Source organism: Hydractinia symbiolongicarpus, chromosome 2 (assembly GCF_029227915.1).
Source record: "Hydractinia symbiolongicarpus strain clone_291-10 chromosome 2, HSymV2.1, whole genome shotgun sequence".
NCBI classification, from domain to species: domain Eukaryota; kingdom Metazoa; phylum Cnidaria; class Hydrozoa; order Anthoathecata; family Hydractiniidae; genus Hydractinia; species Hydractinia symbiolongicarpus.
Genome location: NC_079876.1, coordinates 12,954,764 through 12,969,579, shown reverse-complemented (window position 1 = coordinate 12,969,579; position 14,816 = coordinate 12,954,764). Strand labels below are relative to the sequence as shown.

Below are 14,816 nucleotides of genomic sequence, written 5' to 3'. Positions count from 1 at the left end.
TCGAGTTGCAGAAAATTTTGCTGAAAGCAAGCATCTTTTGGCAAGAACACAGCTGCAAGAGAAAATTGCGAAGTCAGAAGCAAAAATGGCTGCGTACAAGACGTTCACCTCGAACCAACATGGTGACGTCAGCAATTACGACAAGTTTAAGGAAGAAACTTGCCGTTACAAAAATGCAACATTTGTGTCTAAGGACCTGAATAACAATCATCATGCTGGAGACAAAAACTATCAAGACGCAAGTCCTAGCTTATCACGAGCCGTTGGCGATGTTTTCAATTCACTTGGAAGAAGCAATGTATCAGCCAATCAACCAGATGTTACAAACTTCCAGCAAGATGATGATGATGAACTACAATCAACATTTTCGAGGAAGCATGAATCAACGCGTGATCAAGATCTCGCGGCAGCATTGCGAGATTTGTTGCTGCAGCAAGGTGCTCCGACGGTGATTTGGACATCTTCGATGGCAACGTTTTGGAATTTAAGTACTTCATAACAACATTTGAAGAGATGGTTGAAAAGAAAATCAAAGATCCACGTGTACGACTCACAAGATGGATTAAGTACACACGTGGAGAGGCGAAGGAGCTGATCAAGGGATGCATACAGAAGCCTCCCACCAGTGGATACATCCTTGCGAAGCAGCTTCTGGAGAAACGCATCGGAGACCCGCACAAAATATTGGCTGCATATTGAAAAGAGCTGCCTTCGATGAGTCAACTGAAACCTGGGGATGCAACTGGGTTTCGAACGCTGTACACGTTCCTGCTGAAGTGCAACAGTTTAGTTGAAGGGCAATATTGGAATACGTTAGACGCCCCTGACAATTTCTGTGTTCAATTGTTAGCAAACTTTTAAACAGCGGCAGAGACAGGTGGAATCGTAAAACCCTGATGCTACGAATGCGGCATGGAAGAGAACCGACCCTCAGTGATCTTCTAGAATTTGTCGACCAAGAATGCACGTTGGCCAACGATCCGTTGTTCTCAAGAGATGCGTTAAGAGCATTCAAACTAACGACAGAGAAATGGCAAAGAATCTGGAAAGACCAGACCAGTCAAAACATTCTCATCCAATATCAGCAAATGCCCTGCGTGTGACAAGAATCACGATCTCGAGAAATGCAAGGACTACATGGAGAGATCTATTAGAGACAAATGCAGATGGCTTAGAGAAAAAGACTTTGTTTCGGATGTTATGGCCCTGGACACATCGTAAGTGCGTGTAGAAACAAACGTACACGCACCACATGCAAAGAGAAACACCCGACTGGTTTACACGAAATTGCAGCATTGGTTCCTCAACTTCATCAGAAAGATCCATCAGTATGTGCGTCATTCCAGTAATCCTTCGACACAAAGATGCGATGGCCGACATCTTAACGTTTGCGCTGCTTGACAATTGTAGTCAAGGTACCTTCATCCACAAAGAACTCCTGTCTTGCTTGGGACTGAAGGGTACCGAGAGTGAGATAACGGTAAAGACACTCACTGGCGAACAGACGGAAAAATCTTCATTGTAAAATGGTCTCTTGGTGAAAGGTGCCAACAAAAATACCAATGATTGGATCAAAATGCCTAAAACTTATTCCAAAGGTTCCATCCCTCTAAGCAATGAAGAAATACCGACGCCAACAAAGATATGTCAGTGGACGTATTTAAACGACGTAGCGGACCAACTGTGCGAAGAACGTGACGTAAGAATTGGTTTGCTAACACGAGCAAATTGTCCTCGTGCTTTGGAACCAGAGAAGGTCGTCCCCAGTCAAAACGGAGGACCTTACGCCTTCAAATCCCAACTTGGCTGGTGTGTGGTTGGACCAATGGCTGAAGTTTCAAACGACAGCGAGATTGTGTAACAGAATCAGCGTGACGTCACTCAACAAAGAGCCTACTGCTCATCAATTTTGCATCATTCATCAATGGGAAGATCGAAGTATTGATGACATGCTGCAACCAAAACTGAAGACACATTAATGGATGATGATCTTGAGGTGTCTCAGGAAGATCTACAATACATGGAATTGATGCGTCAAGTCAAATTGAAGAATGGCCATTATGAGTCCCTTTACCATTCCGTCGTGGTAATCCAAAACTTCCCAACAACGAATCCATGGCCAGACGACGAGCAGAAATTTTAAAACTCAGATTCATGAAAGATCCAAATTTCCACAAAGAATATACTGCTTTCATGAATGACATGCTTAACAAGGGATATGCAAGGCCAGCGAAGAAATCTTACGAAGATGGAAAGTCGTGGTACATTCCTCATCATGGTGTATTTAATCCCACAAAGAAAAAGATACGCGTTGTCTTTGACTGTAGCGCAAAGTATGTGGTACTTCGCTGAACGAAGAGTTGTTGTCTGGTTCGGATTTGACGAACCAGCTGGTGGGAGTGCTGATGAGATTCCGCCAAGAGCAAATAGCCTTCATGGGAGACATTAAGGCGATGTTCTACCAAGTGTGGGTACCAGAAGAACAACGTGGATATCTGCAATATCTTTGGTGGCCAGATGGTGATTTCAACCTTCCCTTGATGGCGTATGAGATGTGCGTGCATATCTTTGGTGGTACATCTTCTCCATCATGCAGCAACTATGCATTACGACGAACAGCAAAAGATGGTAGAGTTTGGTCTCGAAACCCAAAAATTCATTGCACATACCAATGTGCAATGAACAGTTGGCAACTTGGTTAGAAGAGAGCTTGAGTACGAGGTTGACAGCAAATCTTATTGGACTGACAGTCAAGTTGTCCTTGGGTATATCAAGAACAGCTCGAAAAGGTTCAGATTGTTCGTCCCTAATCGTATTGCGTACATACGAAGAATGACGAAACCAAATCATTGGCACTATGTATCGACGAATTCAAATCCTGCTGACTATGCGTCAAGGGGACTCAAGCCTACAGACATCAGGAAGTCACAACGATGGTTCAGCGGACCTCAGTTTTTGTGGGAAAAGATGGACAGTGTACCAAAATGTGAATACCAAGTTGCGGATGATGATCCAGAAGTAAAAGCTGTGAAAAGTGTCCATGCTACGTCACTTATCACTTCACTCATGTCACTTATCACCCGATTGGAAAACAAATATTCTTGTTGGAAGAAGCTGTTGAGTCTGTAGCTTTGTCCTGCTGTTCGTGGAGAAATTGAGGACTGGTGGTTTAAAAAGACACAGAATGACCCTGAGATCCGACGCGGCCTCTGGTCCTGTTCTGGTCACTGTAAACGAGATTAAAAAGCTGAATTGTTTCTCATACGAATTCTACAGCAGCATTACCTGGCTGAAGATTACAAGTTTTTGAGCAACAATCAAAATGAATGGTCCACAAAAGGTTCCCTGCAGAAGTTGTCATTGACGCGTGATTAAAGTGTCGGACCCAAAGAGGAAAAGTTGGAGTACAACAAATGAGTCCTCTGCCAGAAGATCGTGTAAACGAGGCTGCTCCGTTTACTTATTGTGGAGTTGATCTGTTTGGCCCCATCTTGATAAAGGAAAGACGCTCAGAAGTCAAACGATATGGTGTCATATTCACGTGCTTGGCTTGCCGAGGAATTCATCTTGAATCGACTAATTCCTTGGAAACAGACTCCTTTATCCAAGCTCTGCGCGATTTATCGCACGTCGTGGAAATGTCAGAACCATCAGAAGTGACAACGGCACGAATTTTTTTGGTACTGATAACGAATTCAAGCGTGCTTTTAAGGAATTGGATCGTGAAAAAATTGATACATTTCTCAATGACAATGATTGTGATGCAATTGAATGGCGAAGAAATCCACCTTATGCTAGTCATTTCGGTGGTGTCTGGGAACGGCAATTTTGCACAGTGAGATCTATATTAGTAGATCTTTTGAAGACCCATGGCGACAGCATCAACGATGAAAATCTGCGCACGCTGCTATGCGAAATTGAGGCTGTTGTCAACTCAAGGCCATTGACGGTGACCACCTTGAGTGATCCAGAAAGTCTGATGCCGATTTCGTCAAGCAACCTTCTCACGACAAAAACAAGGGTTCTTGCACCTCCACCTGGAACATTTGATGCTGTTGACGTATACATTACACGTCGTTGGCGACGTATACAGCATATCACAAACGAATTTTGGAGTCGATGGCAAAAAGAATTTCTTGCAACGTTGCAAGAGAAATCCAAACGGTGGAAAGGCCGAAGGAATTTTCGTGTTGGAGATATCGTACTGCTAATGGTACCTGACGCACCTCGAAATTCTTGGCCGATGGCGCGAATAACCGATGTATTTCCTGACAAGTTCCATCATATTCGACAAGTCACGTGTCAATGGAGAAGAAGTTGTCCGTGCGATAGCGAAGATTGTACTGCTTGTTGAGTCCGATTCCCCACCTGAGGAGCCGTGACAAGATTTCGACTGGAAACGGTTGAACTGCTATTTGTTCCCAGCGCGTTTTTGCTTATAAAGGCGTTTTTTATCTGCACAGAAATTAAAATTTAAACAAGCTGTGTGAAGCTTTCTGTGATGATAGAATCTGAATGTGGATTTAGTAGAGTTCAGTAGAACTCTTGTTTTACTTAGTGGAAGTGTGAATATTTAGTGACTAATCGCAAACAAGCTAGTAAGTTATATTTATTGATTATTTATTTTATTCTAGTTTGTGTCCCTGCGTCTGTTTCTTGATTCCTTGCACCCACGGCACACTAGAGGGTCGGAGGATCGCAGTAGGATTTAAACGATTTTTAACGTCAATATTAGTTTGTTTGGATACTATAATTTTTGTATCTTGTTTAGCAAAAATCTTTAACGTGTGTCGAAGTAAGCGTTGCACCCGCCCCAACACGTCAAACCGTCAAAACTTTTTTCCCCTTTAAAATAAATACTGGTATAAAGTGCTCACGATATGAAAAGCAAACGCAAAAAAAATAAAAATATTGAGGAAGATAGGAAATACCAAACACAGAGAGGATAGATTTTATGATGTCGTGGACTTTTTTTGCGTTCTTCTATTACGCCGTTTCTTTAGTCAACCTCGTTCCCAGGGGTTTTTGCCTTTTTGATATCAAGGACGTCAAGTAATCCCCTCGACTTTTCCATAGAGTTTGTAAGGGCTCCAAATTTTATTCGAGGATAATTTTATATATTTACGTTTATTATTAGTTATATGTTCTTTATATAAATTTACGTGTCTACTAACGTTTAAATATTTTATACCGATCGATTTTTCAGGAAACTAGTGGCGTCCGGGGGAAAATGCACAGATTCGCCCCTCGCATCTCGCTACTTGTGCTACCATTTTGGGTGACAGACAAACAGATACGGGTATTTTATTTTAATATAGATAAAAGTATCTTGTCTACACGCACCACAGGAGCACTTGCATTCTTGAGAATAGAGCGCATGTGCGGGGTTTGACAGGTTTAGTCGAATATAGCATATAAGGGGAGCACTAGATATCTGATCGACTTTGTGTGAGTTATCACTAAATAGTTTAAATTCTTCTGGGATTTTTTGAAATGTTCGGACTTAGCTTTTGCTATTGAAAAAAAGGCGGTTGTTAAAGCTGATTCTGCAAATGTTCCGGAGTTTATTTTTGACAATAAATTTCTTAAGTTTGCCTTTCTTAAAACTGTTGGAAATTGAATAGTATAATTTGTAAAGTGCTGGAATTGCTGCATTGAACATGTCATGGTCACACTGTCTAAACACTTAACCACATGTTTGTATGCATTCAATTAGGACTGGCACATATGGTTTTAGCCATTCTTCTACTTAACATGGCACCCCCGTTCTCAGGGTTTTTTTCGTCAAAGAAGTTAGCGCTTACTTGGCGGCTAAACCTCGGGGCAACTTTGATGTCAAGAAGGCAAGTGCGCCTGGGGACAACGTTGCTTAAGATGGCTCAAGTTTCCTGTTCATTAATCAAGTAGTATATAAATCGAGCAATTTCAAAGTTTAGGTTGTTCATCTGCTTTCGCGCGTACACAATTACTCAAAAATGTCGGGAAATCAAGACTCATTCTAGGTAAAAATCACTTTCGTTCCCAGAGCTCTTTAAGATAAACTTCGAGGTTTTATCCCAAAAGGTAACAAGAAATGGGTATATATTGAAGAATTACGCATAGGCGCCTTGATTACAATTCTAATTTTATAAAATAAAATCAAGGGGAAAATATAATACTGCGATTGATCCTGACCGGTGCACTCAGACAGAGAAACCGCTGTACCACACCGGGCTCGTCATTACGAGTCCGGTCATTATGCATAAATAACCACAACCCGACAACCCGATTGTAGAAGATACGTCACTTCACTTTGTTACTTAATATTTTTATTCATTGAGAAAGTAATATTTCTTTTTCTCATTTTTCTCATCTTTCCTGGCTACTCTTTCATGGAAGGTTTAGGGGATTGATCTTCTTCTTTTTCCTGCTATTTTCATGCCTGCTCTAGCTGCACCTAAGAATGTGCAATCACATATTTCTAAATTCTACAATATAAGAGCGATAGTTTTGTATTTATTTTTCGGGTGTATTTTGGAGCTAGCTGGGATCTCTTGATAAAGTGACCCTTATAGACCCATCATGGGGCCTAAGGGTCACGTTATCATGCCATGATAACGTGACCCTTTAGCCTGTGAGTACGTGACACCCTTTGAAACCAAAGAGTTAAAAAAAGTGGATAAGAGTTTTGATACTAAAAATGTCGATCCAACTCTTTGTTGTACAATAAATGTTTGGTTTCCTTTTTTTACAACAGTTGCCAACTTCAACCCCAGTGCTCTTAGTCTATTTTTTCCCGCCGCCAAAAGGAAAAAAATGAAATCGAGATTGAACAGCTTCACGACCTGTCAGAAGAACAACCGAATGCAACATCTTTAACAACACACAGCAATGACCACCATATTTAAAGGGCCGTCGAAAGCCTGACAAGTGCTAGGGACGAGGTTGTTTTTTCAACAATAACGTAAAATTTAACGTATGCGCGAATTCCCATAATGGTACTTGTTTATTTAGTTGCTGAAGGCGCCACGTGCATTGTAACCAAAATGGACCATAAACACAACAAAAGAAGAAATTCAATTGAACGTTATCAACCGAAAAGTAAACACAACCCTGATGAAGATATAGTTGATAGCTTTAACCAAGTTTCTTTAGAAGATAGGAACACAGGCGAGGAAGGACTTCGATGTGAAGCCCCTGTGTATCACCACAAGAAAAAAAGTCCCAGCAGAAGAGGTGTAAACAGCCATTTGTTTGGAAGAAGTAATGATGGTAGACGTGGTCGTGGACGGGGATCTCACAGAGGTAGTAAATATGGCGAACAACATAGCAGTTCTTCATTAAAAAACTATGATGACAGAAACTCTTGGGGACAAAATAATCCAGAAAATTTTAATTTTGTATCTAATAGTAATGAACAAAAACCATATTACCAACCATCATATAGAAAGCATGTGCAAGAGGAACGTGGTATGACACCAAGAAAAAAGAATACTGAGACATTCAAACCTTCTCACAAGCCAGCAGAGATGAGAATTTTGGCTGCCCATGCTGGTTGGAAAAAATACAGTAGGGAAATAACATCGCGAGATGTATTAGTTGTGCATGATTTGTTTTGTGAGCCAAATGATTTGACAATTTATAACAAGTTATTGGGGGAAATACGACAATCTGGCATTGAGGAAACAGACTTATGGCAGTTGTGGCATGGGGACAGCCATGTAATTGCAGATGATAAGAAAAAGTGGAAGGAGTCTTGTCCCACATTTCACATGGTCCTAAATAAGATCAGTGATTATTTTGACATGGATATTAAAGGTAAAGACTAGCTAAATACACAAGTTCACAGTTTCAGCTAACCATTGTTTAAATATATAATATAATCTATATAATCTTGAAGTGTGAAAAACAAATATGAAAAAATTGATTGCTTGGTAACAGTACTTAAGACACATATGAAGGATTTGTAAACTTTTTTCACAAAATTTCCCAAAAAAATTATTTCACTTATTTCACTCTTCACGGTCAAAGCCTTCTTAATTCATAACAATTTTCCTTCCTTCAATTCTCAAAAGATGAATTTCAGCGTCCTAACAAATCCCTTTGTGTAAAGAAATGTACTAAAATAATCTTGCTTCACCTAGAGCCCAATATTTTTTTCCTGCCACAAGAGATGCCTGAGCCGAAAGAGCTTGCCGCTGGAATTGTAAATGGCAGAAATCATCTATAAGAGCATTTTAACAAGATAAAAAGATTTATTTAAACAATTGTAGGCTGAAACTGAACCGTGTATAAGGATGGTTCAGAAAAATAATTTTTAGACAACTTTTGCAACCTTTAATAAATTCATTTGTTTTTTATAGCGACACGTTTAAATTGGTATCGTGATTCGAAAGAGTGGAAGCCTTTTCATCATGATGCTGCAGCTATTAAACCTGATAAAGCTAAAACACAAAATTTTACAGTTGCTGTCTCATTTGGAGCCGAGAGAGAAGCAGCATTTGAGCATGCAACTACAAAAACAGTTATTTCAATGCCACAACCAAATGGTACAATATATGTATTTTCCAAAGATGTAAATGTGATTTGGAGGCATGGTATTCTGCAGGTATGGAAGGTGTTTCTGTATGTCAGTATCAAATTATGACATACTAATTCTCCTCTCATAAAATTTGTTTTAAAACTTTTTGCTCTTTGTCTTTAGGTACCACCAGAAAAATATCATTCAGAGGGTCGTATTTCAATTATTGCATGGGGATGGGTTGAGCAAAATCAAGTTTAGAAGTACAGGTTTTTAGAAGATTAGTGTTATATTTTTATTTGTATGTTATGCTGCATATGACACCATTACTCGCTTATGCTTAAAAAAATCCAAGTGCTTCAATAATTGTAGTCACCATTGCTAACAATTTAATTTTTTTACCCTCTCGTAAGGTGTCATTCCCATTCCATGTCTTTGTTAGGTATATTTTTCTTATTTACAATCCGAATTCTGTGCCAATGCCTTAATCATTCAAAAATACAGACATATGTTACGTTATAATAATCCTAATTTAGCAAAAACCTTGTTTCCAAAATTCTTAGGTCTAAAATCTAATTTAAAACTTGCAAATAGGCATTATAACAAAGAATGGTGTACATTATGTTTTTGAACTTTATTGCTCACCTTTATATTCCATTGCTAGATTATTCCAGGATTTAAAGGTACTACTGTTTTATGTAAACTTAAGTATAAAACAGCCTTTCTAATGACTTTGCATTGTAGATCTCAGCAGACACACGCAATTCACAGCCACTTTCGAATAAAAACAACAGTAATAAGCAATATTTTTCTATAATATACCTTGTTTTGATGTTTTCATTTTGTTTTTATCCATCATTTAACCTTTTTTATCTGAATGTTTTATTTTTCTGTTTTTACAGACTTTTTTATTTAAAAATTGTATCAAGTAGGATTTTTTACTTCAAATATTTTTCATTTTATAAGATTGAGTTTAAAAGTCAATTTTGAGATTGAAAAAAACACTGATAGGAACATTGCCAGTTTCTTTGATGATTTTTCGTGACATTTTGCATATCAGAATTAAGTTATACAGTGCAAAATTCCTTGTCTGCTGATTTTTTAGTGTGTAGCATGTTAAAGATTGCATTCTCTATCAAGTGTTTAAGTATTTCTTTGTAATTGTACATTCTATTGATAAAACTGCCTTGCCGTATGACAAAGCAGACAACTCAATGGTGCTTTTTGTGATTTGTCATTAGCCACATAATAAAGAGATTTTCCAGCATTCTTAGGTCTCTTAATTTTTTTTTAATTTCATCATTAAATTCTTTTATGGTACAAAAACACACAATCCTTGCATCTATTATCTAAAACGTAATGCATAATTTCCATCATAACTTTTATGGATTTTTAAACCTTGCCTTCTTCATTTCCTTCTCTTCATGTCGGACACAATACATTCTTCCATTTTAGTTAAATCCATTCATCAATGCACTCTACAGCTATATATATTCGTAAAAAACTTGAAAGATTTTAATGAAAACTTTATCTCTAATGAAATTCGGAATGATAATACAATGATATGATGATAATAATGATGATATAATGATAATACAAGGTATCTTTTCCATCAGCACCACCATTTCTTTCATTGTCAAAGTAATATGTTACAGGTCGTTCCACCAAAAACTTCAGTTTACCCTTGTATGTCCTCACATGTCGTATGTAACACCAGTAACACCATAGTTTAATATTGTTGGGGTGGTTCATCATTTCTTAAGACTATAACTCCAATATATGTATCTAACTTAATATACTACTTACCTGCGTACGCGGGTTGTAAAACAGCATTTCGTCTTCATTCAAATCATACCTGGTACATGCTCTTTTTTACTTTTCAGTGATTGCCCAACCACAGCTATATCTTCATAATAGATATCTATTCCATCAGTGCTTGGTAAAATTTTGATCAGATTAACAACAACTAATGTGTTTTCAGGCAAATTGACTTTTGGTATTGACACTTAACTATCGACATCAAAATTCTCCAACGGTTTAACAAACATTGATTGGTCATTTTCAACCTTTTAAAATATTTGATTTTGATAGATGTTTTGTATTCACAATGGATCCATCTGTATCGGCTGCTTTCTTGTTACTTCCATTTGAGTATTCTTTGTTTTTGGCAGATTGTCATTATAGTAAATGACAATTTTATACCTTATACCTTTAATAATTCTTCTAAATATATAAATAATTTCAAATAAATTAATTTTATTTTAATTTGAACTTGCAATAGAAGAGGACGTTATGTATTCGCAAGAGGATGTTTATCAAGAATTTTTAAATAAAAGATAATTTTTCTAACATATAACATTACTAAACACCACTAAATACATCAGGGTTATGGAAGACTTCCTTGACCCCATGCGGAATAAAATCCATGTTACCCAAACATCACCTACTTAAAATCAGAACCAACAAGTTTATGATGCATAACACCACTTTAAATAAATATTTGACGACTGCCAGTTTCAATCATGAAATTTAATTCTATCCAGATGTAAGAAAGTTAAAAAGCCCTGGGTTCAAACTTTTCTCTCTATTAAAAAATAAATAAACAAACGGCGAAACCTTTTATTTGTAGTCAAAATGGTAGCATTTTAGCTAGCTATTTACAGTAAAACAAAAGGTAAAAAAATCAAAAAAATGTATATGAATCAATGGGAAATAAAAGTGAAGGGAGATATTTAGATTATTATCTATTCTTAACAGTAGATAATAATGTATATTAATTATTAATATACATTATAATAGTAAATATTTTTTTCACGAAGCATGGAAATGATTGTCCATCTGTCTGACCTCTCCTAAAATGATCCTGACAGTCGATCAACAAAATTTGTCAGTCAGTGACCGTTGACTGGCCGTTATTTTAAACGCTGTCATAACTTGAAGGTTTTTTTCACACATTGCAGATAGGTTTCATTCCGGAATTGTTTTGTTTTGGATTTCATTATTTATAGTGCAACGGAATCATTCCGTTTTGCGTATCAGATAGCTTTCAAACCGTGTGAATGCGAGGCCTACCTGCAACAATCATTTCGCAACGACATCTATCCGCAATGTGTAAACATAGTCTAAATAGGCTGTTTTGATATCTGCAATTCTAGGATCACTTCCAAAATTGTTTAAGAGATTTCTTTGCTTAAACTGTCAATAACTTTTGTATAGTCTCCTAAAAATAACAAACCTATTTTGGTAAAAAGGCTCTTTCAATGCCTTAACCAGCGTGTATTTGTGCGTTAATTCAAATATTTTGTTAGGTTTTTTCCTTATCTTTCTTCGAGCAATGTGTACCTTTAATATGTTATTTGACGTTGTATGTTTAAAGAAATTCTGTTGTTTGTGAATTCAAAACGCTTTTTTGGTCACAAATGTCACTTAGAAGCTGAAATTTTTGTGATAAGTTTATATTGATTCTTGTGATAAGAATCTATTGTTTATTTTCGAAATTATGCCACAGCAACATAAATTTATCTTGCCTAACAAGGAAACTTTTGTTCATGTGGGACCAGAAAGCCACAAGTGATAAGCACTATATACCATCTATAACATTAAAATTAAGTGCCAATAAAAGGTTAGGCTGCCCTTAAGTCGGTCGGGTGGCAGATTATTTATTTTTTCCTTTTCGTCAAACAAAAAAAGTCATTTTTTCTACTTCAGTCTCTTCGTGACCCTTGCTTTACTGTATAATGCTGGGTCTATTTTTTGTACCTCCAGGAAAACAATCGTTGCACTTCAGAATTGCTGTTTGTTGTTGTTCTTAGTCCCCAGCATGGACTGCTATTATCAGGTGTTGTTGTCCAGTTCAATCGTTACTTCAGGATGTTCTAAACCGGGAAATGTTGACATCAATATACCTTAAAAAGTTTGCTCTTTGTCAAGCTTTAATAGCTTGTTTATGGAAAGAACCAATGTTCTCCATAGCTGAGTGCTCCACAGCAGTCACAGCAAACGTCGGCACCATCTTAACTAACTTGAAACATGTCAGCGTAAATACATAAGGTACTCTTTTGTTTTGATTATTCATTTGCTTAGCGATTTGTTTGCTATATTTTTATTTAACTATGCTTATACTTATGAAGAATTGATTTACGTCAGTAATTTAACCATTTTTGTGTCGGAAATCAGCGAAATACTGGGAAAATAAAAGAATATTAAAGGATCAAACTTTTTGTGGTCAGCAAGAAAATGCAATGGTAGGCTGGAAAACAGTAAACGGCAAATTTTTTAAGGACCCTAATTTTTTAATAAAAATATAAATATATCTCTATAATAATAGCCGTCGTCTGTCTGTTTGTGCGTCAAAAGCGACTTGTGTTAACCACGCACGAAATACAAAATATACAGGGCGAGAAACCGTTGGGCCCCCACTGGCACAGGGACAATTGCCGCTAAAATAAAGGTCCAATCAGGGGCGGAGTTTTATATAAATGACCAATCAGAAACTAAAGCTCTTCATATTTCTTAGCAACGATTTTTATGTTATCGGTCCGAAATTGGCAAGCAGATTGAACCAACTCATTGCTGGAGAAAGAAAAGCTTCTTAACTGTTTGCTTTAATTTTTCTTTCTGATACTTCTATTTGTATTCTAACAAGATTGCAGTTTCTTTTACTTTCGGGTATTTTTTTTTGTTTACATTTTTATTCACCTTTACTTTATAGTAAGCTAGCTAGCTACTAGCTAAGCTACCTATTCAGCCACCTAAAGATTTGTATTATTTTTATTTGCCTCTTACTGTCACGTTCTCTAGCCATTTATTAATCTTAAACAAAACCAATTTTAAGATTCTGGCTACCAACGTAGATGTTAGCTAACATTTCTGATTTTTGTGTTAACTTTACTTGGTTGTGAGCTGTGGTTAGCTACCTCTAGCTAAAATGTAAAAGTTTTAGCTAGAGGTAGAGGTAGGTAAATTTAGCAAAAGTCAAAAGTTTATTAATGAGACACAGAGTACCTGTGCTATGTACCTATCCTGTCTGTACGGGTGTGCATATCCCGTATGTACGGGTGTGCAACACTGTTTACCTGGACTAACCACTCAACCCTGTGTTGGTAATGGACTGTTTCTTGTGTTTTTATTTAAACAGAGTCTGCGAGAAAGTTTTTTCAAAAGGGTATTGTCCCTTCACGCCTCTTCAACTCTGTTTAACTGTACTAAACGCTTAGCCCGATGTCACGATTAATTTTTTAACGTTTACTGAAACTGATTCCGCAAAATAAAATAATATTGACTAATTGTTTTTGCTATGACGGAGTAACAACGGTTTGTAAACTCTGTTTTTATTTCAGCTTTTGTTGTGGGAAAGTTCTTTTTTGAAAAATATGTGACAGTTGCAACACTATAATGGTGTATGCGCTTTGCTTGATTTACGGCATACTGCATACCTGTACTAAAGGACCCACCTGACCGTGTGGCACAGTTTACGACTCTTATTAAGCACCCCTCAGGGCGTTTCGACACCGGGTTTCCCGGCTAGTAATTACATAATAATATATATGTTAAAGTAAAACTAAGTAACCACATAAAATTTAGTGCCAACTCTGAGTTTCATGTTTCTCAACAATTCTCAAACTACAAGTGACTACAAAATGTGAAATTGTTTTATAAAATTACAAAATTACAGTTGACCAAGGGATTTACAATTGTGACTTTATTTTACATTGTTAACTACATATTTGTTTCTATGACAACATTTGCTGATGAGCTTGTTCCTTTTGTTTAACAGATTTTTAGAGTCAGCTCTCAAAATACACAGTTTTTCTGTGAAACAGAAGTCACAACAATTGGTACCACCTTTGTATGTCTTGCACGCGTGGCTATAGACTAGTTAATGGTGAATTCTTTTTCTTCATGCTTTAACTTCCAAATAAACTTCAAAAGCTCAGTCTCCTTTTTGTACTTCTGGTGCTGTAACGATTTGGTGTGGTTGTTGAATCTATTTTTAAATTCGCTTTCCGATGTGCAATAATAGTTGGCTCTCCGTTCGTTGGTGTTGACTTCGACCTTGTAAACAATATTAGTGGCAAGGCATTCCCCGTTGTATAATGATTATATAATATTTTTAAGGAACAGTTGGGTTAACCGTTGGTATTTCCTTAAATTAAACATAAAAGCAATAATTTAGTGTTTTAGGCTTGAAAAATGTTTGCAAACTCTCATAAGCCGGGTTTTGTCATTCGGTTAACCGTTATATTTCCAGCAATAACATGAAAAACTTTGTTAATATTTTAAATAAACTTGTTTGTTTTGTTCGATTAGGCATGCT

At 37.0% G+C, this 14,816-nt stretch overlaps 1 protein-coding gene across 1 annotated transcript; it reads left to right on the top strand.

Moving 5' to 3' along the window:
• The first annotated feature begins 6,217 nt into the window (after positions 1 to 6,217).
• On the top strand, positions 6,218 to 13,602 carry LOC130629501 (uncharacterized). Its single transcript, XM_057442735.1, has 3 exons — positions 6,218 to 7,797; positions 8,343 to 8,587; positions 8,684 to 13,602. The coding sequence occupies exons 1-3, from the start codon at positions 6,975 to 6,977 to the stop codon at positions 8,759 to 8,761; spliced, it is 1,146 nt and encodes a 381-aa protein (XP_057298718.1). The 5' UTR covers positions 6,218 to 6,974; the 3' UTR covers positions 8,762 to 13,602.
• The last annotated feature ends 1,214 nt before the right edge of the window (positions 13,603 to 14,816 follow it).